The sequence below is a fragment of the Ascaphus truei genome, chromosome 5, assembly GCF_040206685.1.
Source record: "Ascaphus truei isolate aAscTru1 chromosome 5, aAscTru1.hap1, whole genome shotgun sequence".
In the NCBI taxonomy this organism is placed as follows: Eukaryota; Metazoa; Chordata; class Amphibia; order Anura; family Ascaphidae; genus Ascaphus; species Ascaphus truei.
Genome location: NC_134487.1, coordinates 126056959 through 126072189, shown reverse-complemented (window position 1 = coordinate 126072189; position 15231 = coordinate 126056959). Strand labels below are relative to the sequence as shown.

Sequence of the window (15231 nt, the reverse complement as noted above, 5' to 3'; positions counted from 1 at the left end):
TTTTAATATATCGTGGATTGGTGGTTAAAAGTAGTAAGATAATTACCATTTCAAATGAATGCGATGAACTTCTGTTCACCTTGTCAGCTTCTAACAACTGTCACACTTGACACCACCATGACCCCTGAGCTGATTCTCCCACCTGTAAGCCCTCCCACAAGACTTGACTCTACCATGACCCTGTGAGCTGGCTCTCTGCCCGACACCACCCCCTCTGTTCACCTCTATGCTGTGATTACAGATTAATTGCAGCTGGTTTCACACACCGGTACATGAGCGAAATACAAATATGAAGTGAGCTACATATGAACACAATTAAATACCATATGGTACATGTTCCTATTTATGCTCACATTAGACTACATGAAGAGAAAAAAGAGCTTTCATAATACATAACGGAATTTGTTTGTGAAAATTATTCATGTTCGCCTTTCAATTGACAATATTCCATGCAAGACTTTATTACGCAGTAAGGGCCTGCTTAGAGGTGTAACATAGATTATCACAAATATATATATATATTGTATGTATATATGGATCGACACATACATGAAATAGTGAATTATGCATTTGTGTGCACAGACACAGTATAACGAAGAACACTGTGATGTTAAACATTACTGTGACAAAGGATGACTGCGGGTGTGCTTTGTGGTTATGCATGTTAACCCATTGTTTGTAAAAATATTCGAACATACATTCAGCTTTCAACTATAGGGGAAAGCTGTTGAATGCTTTGTAAAGTAGAAGGTTGCAGTGTGTGTTATTTGGAAGATCATTACAAATAATCCCTTCATGCAGGTCAAGTGGTGTATGTTGACTCCTAATGATGTAAGCCACGATAGCTGAGCCAATACATGTTTCCAAACACACATAGATATTATATATATATATATATAAATATATAAATTTATTGACAACTATACTGCTGCGGCCAAGTTTATTCGAGCATTTGCCCGTTCTTGGCCACAGCAGTAGCCTGGCGCGCGCCCGAGGGTGACGGGCGCGCGCCGAAGCAGCGGAAGAGCGCCCTCCAATCGGGGCGCTCTCCCTACCGCTGCCGGGTCCGCCGGGTCCCCCGGAACCCCCTGCCGCCGTCCCGCGATCGCGGGACACCAGGGCTCCCTCGGGGAGCCCTGGACGCGCGTGCAGGGGGCGCAGGCTCCCGAAGACGCGTGACCGCGCGTCTATGACGCGCGGCACGCCGAGGGGCGGCCACTAGCAAGCCGGGAAATCTCCCGGCTTGCGGTACCGGCCACACTTTAATAAAGTGTGTCGGTAGTGTATATATGTATAGATATATATCGATATACATAGAGAGAGATATCTATATATAGAGAGAGACATATATACAGATATATATGTAGGTATGCTTATATTTGGAACAAACAATAAGTTTCAGTGGAAAGATAGATAAGAACTGTAACATAGGACACGCGTAGTACAGTAACATTTCTCACCTGCTGGAAATTGAGATGAATAAATTCCGATATCTCTGTCCCTTGGCAAACCCTCCACAACGACAGGAAGAAATTTTTCATGCATCTGATCCGCCAATGGAGTTAAGATTAGAGCTTGTGCTGGCGGCCCACCTCCAGTGGCAGAAGCATGCATCCGTTGTGCTTGGATTTTTTTTTTTTAAATTCCCCTTGATATCATCAAATCTCTTCCGAGATTTCGTGCGGTCCCTGACATGATTCCCACATGCAGACACAGACAATGTTATTTGGTCCCACATTTCTTTTCTTGAGGCTGAATTTGGCCGTCCTTGAAAGACATAAAACATATATGACCTTACTAATGAAAAGAAAGACAAACATTTTACAAAACTGCTACCTGTTCAAAGAGATACATAACAGGCTGGTTTAGGTTGAATATGTTTACCACATGAGCATTTACGTGGAAACATTCAAATCTACGGAAACTTGCATGAATATTCTATGAACATTGGCAAACTTTTTTGACTGATTGTTATGGTCGTTTTAAAGCATGAAGGATTATGTGTGTAACAATTAACTTTAATTGATAGATATTAGAGATTAATAGTTTGATATTAACACATGTCACATGAGATAGGATAAAATGTCTTTGAACTATCAATGCAAAGATTGACTTACCTAATAAATGCCCATACAGAGAGTCATAGTGCTCCAAAATCCCTGTGACAAGAACTCTGTTTTCCTCATCATTAAAACGAGGATTACGTGGCCGCTCCACACGTTTCTTCCGACCACGTGCAGCCACAGAGCTTGGCTGCTGCTGACTGGACTCTCCTTCATTTAAGGGAAGAGACTCCAAAAGCGGGCCACCACCAACCACCCCACCACCAGACACCCCAGCAGCACCAGCACCAGAAACCCCAGCAGTACCAGCAACAGACACCCCAGCAGCACCAGCAACAGACACCCCAGCAGCACCAGCAACAGACACCCCAGTAGCACCAGCAACAGAGCCACCACCAGCACTCGCACTCACAGCAACACCACTCACACTCCCAGCAACACCACTCACACTCGCAGCAACAGCACTCCCCTGAATCCTACGTTCACTCAGACGCGTACTCACATGACTACCAGTACCACTCACACCAGCATCACTCCTCCCACGCCTTTCGGCCATACCTATAGCACTCACAAAGAACAGAAAAGAAATTTAAACACAATCGCACTGAACACTTACAAACTGAAAACAACACAAAGATGTTAACAAAACAACACAGGACAAACATATCACAATACACAGCAACTCTCTCTGTCAATCTGAAATATGCAAATCGCCCAGCTCTGTGTGTCTCTCTCTCTCCCAACAACACAGAGAATGAATAAAAATACACGCTGCCTTTAAATGGGCCACTCAATCAAAAACATGCTTGCTTCTGCAGATTCAGAAAGAAGTTTCATTGGCGAACCTAACACCACCTCGCCATGCACGCCGATACACCTGTGTGTGATCGGCAAATCATCGCCATAGTGGGAACAAATGTTTTCGGCTTGATTCGGAAGGAATTCGGCACTTATTGCATACGGCGAGGGAAAATCGGCAACATCATGCCGATAAGGAACACTTGGCAAGAGCAATTTTTCGGCGCTTACTGCATGAGGCCCTAAATGAGATTTTAGTTCTTGTTTTTTAAATGCATGGGGACAATTAGTGTTCATAATATCTCAGAAAATAGGTTATTTCATTCAATTGATAAACGAGACTGTAGTTAATTATGAATAACATTTTATTAACTAAAATAATGCCAGTTTGCAAATAAAGGAAGTCTGACTTTATTCAGATTGTCATGTCATTTTTATGGATACACATAATTTGAATTCAAAGTTCTAGTAGCAGTAAGCAGTATTGGTACTGGAGAGTGATTAATTGGTGTTACGTGGTGGTACATTTTTAAGGTGTTGTCCCTACAAAGACCAATTATCACCACTATTTAGTAAATGAAAACTCTGTCTTATCATTGATATCATCATTGTAATGACTGACAATCACCCCCTTTCAGAGTATTTTTTGTAAATGTAAGCACAGAAAACATTACACACTTTCAAAAACAATGTGAAAAGACATTCAATGTCCGAGTGCCACTCACCGAGTTCTAATAGTGTGTACATATCTTCCAAAACCTCACGTCTCTTCTTCATGTTAAAGGGGCTGTGTTATCAACAGTATTAGAACAGGTGTCAGTAATAATAAAATTTCTGGTCTCACATTTCTATTCTTGCAGTTTTGTGTGAATTGTGCAGGTGGTTTGTGATAACAAGCGGGTCATTTAAACTACAGTGGGGGCATTTACTATCGTTAACAAAGCCCACAGTTGTTTCTCAAATTTGCCCTTGTTTAGAGAGGGTTTGATTTATCATTCTAAAACTAAATTAAAGTAGCTTGCGCTCGTTAGAACAGCTACAGTAATATACTGTGGTAAAAAGTGGTTGTTATTCATATCTTAACATGTGCATAGATGTGCCCCATATTTATGTAGCCATGGCTGGTTTCTGGCTACGATTCTGCCCTCACTGGCATGCAAGTCATGATAAGGGCAGGCAGTGCCAATACCAATTATGGCTTTTCCCCACACAGCCAGTTCCTTGAGTGACAGGGGAGGAGGTGTGACTCGGTCTGTGTTTTGCCCAATCCTGGGTTCAGACCTAGTACCTTCCCCCTACTGTACTTAAGGGAGGTGTACCCCCAAATTCAGTAATGTCTCTACCGTTGAGAGAGAAGTTTTCATGCAGGGCTGCTGTGCACTGGCAGACCCTGGTCTTCTTCCCTAAGGGGAGGAGTGAGTGATTACCTTTTCCCCTGGTCCTGCTGGAGGGCTGGGGAAGAGCAGGGGGCCCTTAACCCATAGTGAAGGTCCAGGGACTATCCCAAGTTTGGAGACCAGAACAGAGACTGTTTTGAGCAGAGGACTGTCGTGTGCTGTGATTGTACAGGAATAAATCCTTTTCAGTTGAATATACCTCTTGTCTGATGTGTGATCTTACTGGGGGGGGGGGAAGAGAGGTCACCGTTGCTACCATAGGAGATTGCCTCCATACATCTGGAGTTTACGGCAGATGGAGGCGCTGTATACCATGGAGTAAATGTCGGGTATATACCCCAGAAGCCTGCCCTGCAGTCCCCACAGCCAACGGAGGACAACTCAACATTCTGCGAGCTAACAGGTAGCATGCACCATACACCTGGTAACAGGAGAATCTCCCAGAGGGTGGGGGAAACACTGTTACATTTACTACACATTGTTCTTAATTGTTACGCTCAGGGAGGATCTCTAACCACCTTTTGGCAACTGTCATATGATTAAGGCGCTGTTGACAGAGACCGACACAGCACATTTGGGCTAAAAAGGACCTGGAAGCCAAAAATCTTTTGGAAATCACGTTCGGAAAATGTCAGCAAAATCTAATCAGTTTGCAGGATTTCTGGCATTTGCACTATTTTCTAATGTTTGTACATGACCCCCATTGCACTGATTTTTAATTGTACTATGGGTGTTATATATATAGTTGTACTTTATGCTCCTAACGCCTTCACTGAAGAAGCCTTTTTATTATTTCACAATGCTTCAAATCAAAATAGTGTTTTGTTTTTCCCAGATTGCATGTACATACCGGTGGAATTGTTGCAAAAACCTCCCTTATTTTGTCCATGTCTGAGATAATGTTCTGGATAGTGCAGTCATAGGAAGGAATCAGGTTTCTTCTCCATTTGACAGATGCAAATACAGTTAAATGGGTTTACCTTTGGAAAAGTTATTAAACAGAATGTCTGTTTATATGAAACTTTGACATCTGCTAGTGTCCGAAAATGCAGCCATCTGTCTGATGTGGAGTTTTGCAACTCTTTAAAATTAAAATAGTACTAGATAGGAAATATTTAGTGGCGTTTATGCTCATCGAGAGTAGTTATAGATTTGGCGGAAGAAAACTGGGGTATATTTTGACGTTAGGAAAATGGTGGAAGTTCGGCGCAACTGCGCATGTCTGAAAAAAGGCTCCCGGATGTCTCTTCAATAAACTTTATTGTGCACACACCAGGGCTACACCAGCGTCTCCCCCTCAACGCGTTTCACCCTTACTGGCACTTATATTTTGACGTTATACAATTTGTTCCACAATGCGGGGCAACACTTTCTTATTTGTCAATTTGCAGAAGTGGTATTTTTATGAAACTCGATCTTTTTTCTTGTATTTGATGCAGATCTTTTAGAAGAAGAGGTTATACTGCCTGAACCTTGCAGGTTTATTTGACACACAGAGAAAGAAAATTGGCATCCACCAATCCACCATAGACACAAATTTAGGTACATCTCACTATATGACTGTGCTAACTGTCTCCTCTCCTAACTCATCCTATTGCTATTTCCCAAACTACTCAATGACATAAACACAGCAAAACTCATGCAAAACACATTGTTACATTGACCCAAAGTGATGCGCAGTCATAACAAAGCAATTTGCATAATTTTTTTTAGCGCACTCATATTTGCTATGTTTAAAACGTATGGAACATAGTCTTTCACACAGAAACCCTTGGTTAATATACTTTCTAGGAAAAAAAACACTATTCCTTCATAGGGGGCTTTTATTCTTCTTAATCAGAGGAAATATAATTTCATATGAACTTTATTTTGTGTATATATATTTTAAACATTCTCCCTTCTGTTTGGACCGAAGGGTCAGGAGAAAAAGATCAACTTCTCATTTAATAATTCAATAGTGTCTGGTAATGAGAAGTATATATTGTCTTCTCTCTGTTTCCCAATTATACCTGTCTCCAAGAAGATATCCTATACTTTCCTGTCTTATGATTAAACTCTGTGGAAAAAGCAAAATCAAAATAGTTTCCCTGATTATTACTGGGTGAAAGTCTGGTTTAAATCAGATGCATCAGATTCAACCTCACCCACTCCAGCGTACATCTGCGTTGCCCCAAAGGCGCACAGGCTGATGCCCCCCCCCCCCAAGAACTGCTCCCCTCTGCACAGGACCAGGGTGCTAAGGGTTAACATGTGCTTGTTCTTTGTTGAATCGGCAACCCCACCCACTGGAATGTTAATGAGCCATGGGGACACAAAGAAAAGATCTTTGTGTTCACAGATGCATCAGATTCAACCTCACCCACTCATGCGTGCATCTGCGTTGCCCCAAAGGCGCGCAGCCAAAGGGCGTGAGCCGTTTGCTGCTGTTTGCTGATGTTAGTTGATGTTAAAGCTGCTCTATTTCTATTTGAAACTCACAAGCCCTTTATCCCCTGTACCCACTTTTCCTACTTTATCTGTCCATGAAATGTCTGTGAAGTGACTGTATAACCCTGTTCTTTTATTGTAACCATGTATTTTTTATAACTCTGTGCCCAGGACATACTTGAAAACGAGAGGTATCTCTCAATGTATTACTTCCTGGTAATTTTTTTTTTATAAATAAATAAATAGATGTTTCTAAACCTGCAGATTGGGTTTAGCAGACTTACATTGACCAAATATTTACTGGCAACCATTGCTGATTACCTGATTGTTTCTCCACCACATACAAACACTAATTCTCTCGGATAAAGCAGGTTCCTTTTTTAGATCTGAAGACAGAGCACTTTAGGTGGTGAAATCTCACGTTCAAAATCTAGAACCCAATAAAGATCCCATCTTACATTTTGGCCATGATCAACACAGTTATCACAATTCCATATTTCATTTTATTACAATAGAAAGTAGTCATTTTAACATAGCTTTCATTGTGTTCTAGTTCATTCACATCTGACATAAACAAAAAAACTGCAGAAAACGGGGATACATGAGACCAACATTTGTTTCAAGATGAGTTGAAAGATGCATTCTCTCTCTCACACATGTTATAATATGACACGTATGACTTATTGGGGTCTACATATCAAGCTCCTGGACAGATCTTTATTTATTTTTTTTCTTATGGCTGTATCAAGTATAAGAAAATTGGTATAGAATATTATATTTCACACATTCTTAGAGAGAGCGGTTTATGCCTCCTCAGGTTTAGCAGAGATATCTGACCCTCAAATTAAAAGGTGAAATTGACTGCTTCCTCCATTACAATATGTGTGTTGTTTAACTTTTCCCTCCTTCTACTGACACTACTTTAGTTGCACACCTGCCCCAAGGGGGTTAAAATAGTGGCCAAATAACCTGATATATTGATGCTGAAAGACATACTGTAAATTGAACATGCCTGGCTTATTGTCAGTTTGACAGCAAAACTCCCATGCGAATCTCAGGATACATACAGTAGATCATTTAGTGTTTTACTACTGTACAGTATGTAGGGTACAAGTCCCAAGATAAGGCATTTCTATTGGTGCAAAGATGCTGCTCAACATGAATTTAATTCTCTTTCCTACTCTCATATTTGGTGACGGTTAATTAACAAATACACAGTACTGGACCAGTCACTCTGAAATGTGGATCTATATGACAAGACTCAGACATCTTATACATGATCCACAGCAAACGCTCATTATATGTTTTCCCACAAATCCGTGGCATTAACTTTACTTAAAAGTACGATCATTTAATTATTACAATAAGAAACGTGTGTTCAGTGTATGTGTTGTACTTCTTTTTCTGTTTTTAACTTGAGGAAGATTGAATGCACCCTTTCAACCACGATTTATAACGATGGGCTAGATCCACAAAGCTGTGTTAAATCGGGGCTCAAAAATAGGAACAGACGTTATGTTCCCTGAGGTTAATGCTTATCCTCAAAGATAATTCATATGCAAAAATAGCAGCCTATCTACATCTCATTTGCATAGGCTTCACATCATGTTATTATAGGATAATGTTGCAGTATCTTCCAATAATGTGAAGTCAAGTACATCTTAGCGTTACTCCAGCTGCAGACTTATTTGAGGATCTGGATCGAAGTGGAGAGAAGCAGGATAGGAGACCTAAATAATGGCGGGAAATACTTGTTAAATGATGCCTAACTGTGGCGTCACATCCATCCAGACGGAGCCAAAGCCCTATTTCAGTGTGTGGATGGAACATGAAGATTATATATGACTAAACTAAAATAACGTCCCTCTCCCCGCGTAAACCTTAAAGGACTTTAGTTGATATGCAATGTTATGATAACGTCTCATTTGCATCTTATTATCACTAACGATTGGTAAAGTTAAAGCAATGCTCCTTAGGGAGAAAACATGACTTAATGTCATGTTTAAAAAAACACCATTAGCGTTAACGTGGCGTTAAGTTAGTTGTGGATCTGCGTCATGTGTTTCAGTTAGGACTCCATATGGATTCTGTGTAATGTAAGATCATCTGGTGGGAGGTAATAATCACCACATAGCATATTGAGAACTGAATAGATAAACACTTTTAGTTCATTGTAGAATCTTCAGGCACTGAAGAGGTTAAGTAAAAAAGGGCAGAACATTTTATAGCATATGTATTTTTCTCTCTATTAATTTACCACAAAATTACATATTATCCAAATAAATCTCTTACAAAGGGCAGAAAGCTTAGTCAGCACTATTAAAAAAAATACAATATTAACAAAGGCAAAGTTTTCTATTGCACAGCTTTTGGTCTTGCAATAAGACATTACAGTCCAAATTTATGAAGAATATGGAACCTAACAGAGCTTTGGTTCCAGGCGAAACATTAACATTTAAGAGGACAGTATTTCAATTTAAGATGGCACACAGTTCAAAAGATATATTGACATAAAAAAACTATTTAATAGGCATTCTATTTACACAAGGATTGTCAGTTTCTTAGTTTAAAAAATATATTTTATATGCTTTATTTTATATTTTAGTCAAGTACTTCATTTAAGAAAACAATAGCACCACTTTACCACTCCTGGCCAAATACGTAACTGGTAAAAGCAAATTTGCTACATATCATTATCTTTTACTCCATGCATTTTTGTTGTACTTATTTCATGACTGGGATTAATTAATATGACATTAATGATGAAGGTCTATGCAGTTTTATTGAAAATATTTTTCACAATTTAGTGAATATGGGGCAATTAATCGACCCCCTTAATCCTACTGATATTTAGTGGTCTCTTAAAAATAGCTGTGCTGCCTTTAGCATATTCAGGTCTTAATTTCAAAGCACAATGTACTTTCAGACCAAGCTATTAGTGATGTCAGCCCAGATTTACTAAATGGTGCCAACCCTCTAAGCATCCTTAAATGTTAATATTGCTTAGTAAATATCAGCTATAATGTTTAAATTGCTTATTTTCTTGTTCACAAACAGATCCATTTTAAGCATTGGAGACTTGTTTAATCCTGAAATGTATGGGGGATGTACTTGTTAATGGTTATGCTCCCAATCCATGCTGTATTCTAATGGAAGGGTATCTTTTTCACTAACACATATTACTGTAACTTCTTACTTAAGAAGATCAGACAACTCCTTTCCCATACATTGTAAGTTCCTGCTCTTCAAATTGCATATGGAATGTAGGTCATGACTCAATGACGCAAATTGACCTTGGGGACCGGTCCCTTCTGACATCTGCTATTCCAGTTAAGCACAAATAAACTGTTACATAGCAATTTTACTGGTAGATGTCTGAAACAATAGTTTCAAATATATGTCAAGGCCTTTCTAGGAAGTAGCCTCTGCTTTCAATAATGTCTTCTGTTGCATTTTTATGGATTAAGGCCCATATTCACTAAGTACTGCTATGCCATAAGATACAGCATCTTCTGGTGTCAGAAAACGCATTAAAGCTCATTGAAGTGAAAAGTCCACAAGGTGTCTTAAATATGGGCCTATACCTGGAAGAAAGACACAGCTACAGCTGATGTGGTCTATCGAAGTGTGGTGCCTCCTTAACATAATAGGTCCCTGCTAAGCAACTTCAGAGTTTCTGCATGCTACTTGTAATAGGTTGTAGCAAACACTTCATCATAACAGCCTGCACTGTCTGCTTGTCTGTGTTAGTGCAATATTACATGCATCAATTGTTTATGCGCACAGTCTAATTTGTTTGGGTGCAATTTTCCTAAAATATCGGAAACAATTAATACTCTTCCGAATATTGGTGCCTAATCAAGTTACAGGGGGTAATTCAATATACTCAGAAGGAGTGATCGTCTGAAAACCCCCATTGAGTATATTGAATTACCCCCATGGGGAGAACAATACCTAGGTTGTTTGGTATAATTATTGTGTAGCATTAACACGGAATGTCGAGCACTATTGTTGCAATTCAAATTCCTAGTGGCCGGAATAGTCCTGCAAATGTGCAGACTTATTGCAATTTAAGACAACATTAAGTGGGCCAACATGGGAGTTCTTCATAGATTTGTTCGCATCAAGTGTTCACTTGAAGAAGAGACCTGTACGTTTTTAAAATCTCTGAAACACTAAGAACTCATCTCGGTTCACTAGAAATATAGTACCTGGCAACCAATCTAGCACTATTGCTTCATTCTTAATAGCTTCAACTAAATTGAATTTGGTATTCACATATACGTAGACACATAATTATTATTATTATTTTTTTTAAATGAAAGCTACAATTTGTTCTTTTGTGCATACAAACATAAGTCTAAACATAGGCCACAGGCTATGCCTTTCAAGAATTTTGTTTGCTTTTACCCGTTATTTATTTTTGGCCAGATCATTATACAACACTTACTACAACATACCGTAGCACCATTGTACTTTTTAACAGCTCTACATACAAATTGAGATATGTGCATTAGTGATATGATAATTTGACATACTGCTTTAATTGAAAACAAATGTATACTGGTGGAAAATGAATTAGCTTCTTACCTAGAGGAATCAGTGACTTTAAGAGCCTACACATATGTTTAACTAGTTGTAAAAATTATTTGCATCGTAAGGTATTCAGCGAGATGTGGACAAATTAAGCCTTGTTGTGAAATATAGGAACCTGACCCATGCTCAAAATGCCTTGGACGGAACTCATGGATAATAGAAAATGAAAAGCTTTTCTGCTGCTGCTACTGAGAAAGTAAAATTTGTGCAAATACAGAAGGGTAGGCAAACAATGTTATCAGACACTGTCAAATAAACAGCCTGTTGCATGTATAGAAGTGCAAATATAAGAGGAGTCTTAGACAAGGCTGGCTAATAGTTCCAGCATCCCGGGAACATTGGTTAATTTTAGTGCAATTGGAGCAATCAAAAAGTCTGTTAATTTCTGGACATTTAAGGGACACAGGTTATTAAAATAAACGTTTGTGCAGGATATGTAAAACAGGTGAAAGATTAAACAGTATTAGATCAGCTGTGTCAGTTGATTCGGTTTGGAAAACAGAATTTTGGAATTAGTATTTGCATTGTTCATTGGAAGAATGCCCATTGGTTGAGATGTTGTCAAGCATTTTTAAACAAATTGTGAAGTCTTCCACTGTTTTATCAGATTTTCTCTTTACAGTAACGCATCCTGCAGATGGCACATTCATTCTTGAACACTTTGAATGGCACGATTTACATCCTGTAGCTTTTGTTTCCTGTGTTCCCTCTACTTGCATTCTTCAACTGTACTTCCTATGGAAAGGTAGAGACACAATGAATTAAGGTATTATCCAAACAGGAATATTAGTATCAGGTAGTCACCAACACACAGTTTTGGAAATATATCTACATATGTAATTGTGAAAAAGCAAAACTCCGCGGCTCCGGAGAACATGCCTGCCGCAATATCACTGCATGCTGTCCTTGGTGCAGGGCACAGTAAGGCACGCTACGTCACTCAATTCGCTAGATATCACAAAGGGTTCAAAATTATACTTGCACAGAATGATAAAATACATTTTCATGACATCTTCAACATTTCTTGTTTTAGGAGAGCTTAGGCAGTGTTTAAAGCTGCAGTTCAAGCTGCCGTTTAAAAAAAAAAATGTATATTTTGTTCCCATTCAGTATGTGCATCAATACAATCTGCACACTGACACGTGATTAGTTAAGTTACAGATTGATCCGTTCTCCTGTAATCGATCGCTTGCTCAGGGTTATCTAATTCAGTTCTTGCACAGCATTGTGGGCAATGTAGTCCTGGAATATGATTGACTGGGCAGTTACTAGATACAATTGGTGCACTGCTAGAGAGAGGGTGGGGCTCAAGAGCCAGAGCCTCTCAGAAGGGTAAGGGGGCTGCCACTTTGGAAATGCTTCCTACATTAGAAACATTCTCAGTTTCTGTAACTTTTCATTATATTGTTCTATGAACCATATCTTTTCTAATATTATTTTTTTATGGGGGTAAAATGATTAACTTTAAACAGTACCAACGAGTAAGGTTGTCATAGCTGCTTTCTGAATTGGGTTTAAGCTCACGTGGGCTCCATTCAAAATTCACATAGCTAATTTTTCTCAATACACTTTATTGAAAAGGTGTATACAGTACCTTTCTGTGTATTTAGTGTGTAGGACCTCAGAATGATACTGCAGATAGATTAACTACCGATGTAGCCCCCGGTATTCTTAACACAGTTGCATGAAATGTCACGTAATTTGTTAACTGGTGGCACCATTTATTTGTATGGCGCGATTTTGACTAATGTGTTAAAACTTGCATTAGTGAATTTGCACTGTAACACGTGCAAGTTTAGTATAACGGGCGCTACAGCTCTACTTGGAGCCACTGTTCATAGATGCAAATCATGCAGAAATTTACAGAATTTGCATAATATTTTTTCACATTGACAATAGTGTTAAGTGCAATGGTAATGGGTAAAATGTGTTTCCATCATGTTTCTGTGGCAATTGGTGTGATAGAAAATTGTATTTTAGCAATGACTAATTCTATTCCAGGTGCATTCCTATAGCCTTTAGTCTTTATCTTATCTTACATTTTCCCGACATCCTAAAAACACCCAGGGATCACCAGACTAAATTTAGCTCATGCATTAAAGGTCACTAAACAACATTTGATCATTTGGTTGCCTTGATTACAAAAAGTGACCACAGTGACAAAAACAATAACGAAATACAGACTCGTGTCAAAGCAACTAACATGTTATGCACATTTTCAGCAATTCAGCTCATAGCAGAAAGAAGCGCCCATACCCATATACACTGCAACATTATTTCAAGCTTGAATTGTTTTTGGCACATGGGCAAAGAAACAATCAAATCATATTTAGAATATTGCTAAAAATTTAAAGCTTTGTAGATCTAAAATCTTGTCCCTCCAGTTAAACGTATTTAGGAATTAGCTACTTTTGTATAAAAATGTACAAATGTCTTCAAACTTGCTTCTCAAAATATTTTGCATGTGTTTCCTACATTTTGTTCAGAATTTCCCGTTTCACTACTTCTTGCAACTATTTAGTTAAAATGCATGTAAAGGGGCACATGACCTTGCACATTTAACTTTTATCGCTTGGTAAGTTTGTTCTGTAAAGCGTGCTGCTTTTTACGAAAATAGGTAAATATCGCCCGGTTTGTAAACTTCAAAAAACTTGATGATGATGAACCAGCATCGTACATTCTTGATGAATAGACCCCCCCACCATTCCTATAGAGGTAACATGTACAAGTACAAGCTTTAGAATTATTTCTTATTCAGATATTTACCACATGCAGGTAAGACCCAAAACGTGTAATGGGATTTTGGTTCTTTTAAAGCAAATACTGCTGATTTTGATTATACTGCACTTAACACAAAATCATACTTTTGAATGAATTAGGAAATAAGAATGGGTAATTGATGAAAATATATTGGCATCTTTAATGATACAGTATATAAATATATTTATTTATCTTCAGCGCAGACTCTCAGAAATAACACAACTTCCCATTGTGCTTCACTATCACTGCTCCTGTACACTAAGCCAGCGTGGACAGGATTAACATCAGGAAAAGACAGACACAGCTTTAAAGAGGATCGGCATCTCCTCCTCTACCCCGTGCGCCTTTGTGCTCTGCGTATCTGATTTTGTTCAGCTACCTTTGCTTCACCTTAGACTCTCTAAGGTTCTAACCAGCCGTGTGACGCCATGGCCTTGCCCCCGCAGCGAGCTGAAGCACTGCAGGAATCAGCATCTCCAAGCCTGCCTGTGCTCAGGGGAGCAAGGAACAGCAGAGGTTGTGCTCCCATTTCAATAGGACCCTGCAATATCGAGGACAGCAGCATCACCCCTGCAAGGACACCTATTCTGGTCTCCGGAGGCGTTGGGTAAAATATCCCGAAACTGCTCGTTATTATTGAATTTGATGTACGCACATTACTCACCCATTTATTATATATGTCAATAATATTTTGTAATGCACTATGAGCGTTGTGCGCTGTGTCTTTTTTGTATCCATTTGTTAGCTCCAGGGGATTTCTGAGCCCCCCCATTCCATCACAGCTGCAGACGCTCAATCCTAGGTTAAGTTATTTATTTATTTCACATATCCTTCACTTATCACGTCACGATTTAGTTTTGCGCACTAGCACCTCTCTTTTTTGTTCATGCTGATGTAGGTAATGAGCGCCGCCAGGCACCCCGTCACGCATGCGAATACACACGCACACACACATATATTAATATATATATATATATATATCTTTACAACACAATCTCTTGACCAGTGAGCTTGTTTTATCAAATAGAGGTAGAGAAAGTCATCTTTACCGTTACCAGTCACCTTTACCATTGCTCACAGTTATCTCAGCAAAGTCTAATGGGCCACTGTGTCAAAGGATGCTGATAAACATGTCTTGCATGAGTAGTTAAATATTAACTATTCTCACAGATGACCATGCAAATTCTTAA

The 15231-nt window shown here is 39.1% G+C and overlaps 1 protein-coding gene across 1 annotated transcript in view; it reads right to left on the bottom strand.

The window, feature by feature from the left end:
• Positions 1-7165: 7165 nt before the first annotated feature.
• The window catches only part of IGF1 (insulin like growth factor 1), a 173609-nt gene continuing 165543 nt past the window's right edge, over positions 7166-15231 (bottom strand). Inside the window, exon 4 of the mRNA XM_075600614.1 lies at positions 7166-12016. Coding sequence (XP_075456729.1) covers positions 11957-12016 — 60 coding nt within the window. The 3' untranslated portion in view covers positions 7166-11956. The remainder of the gene's footprint in view (positions 12017-15231) is intronic.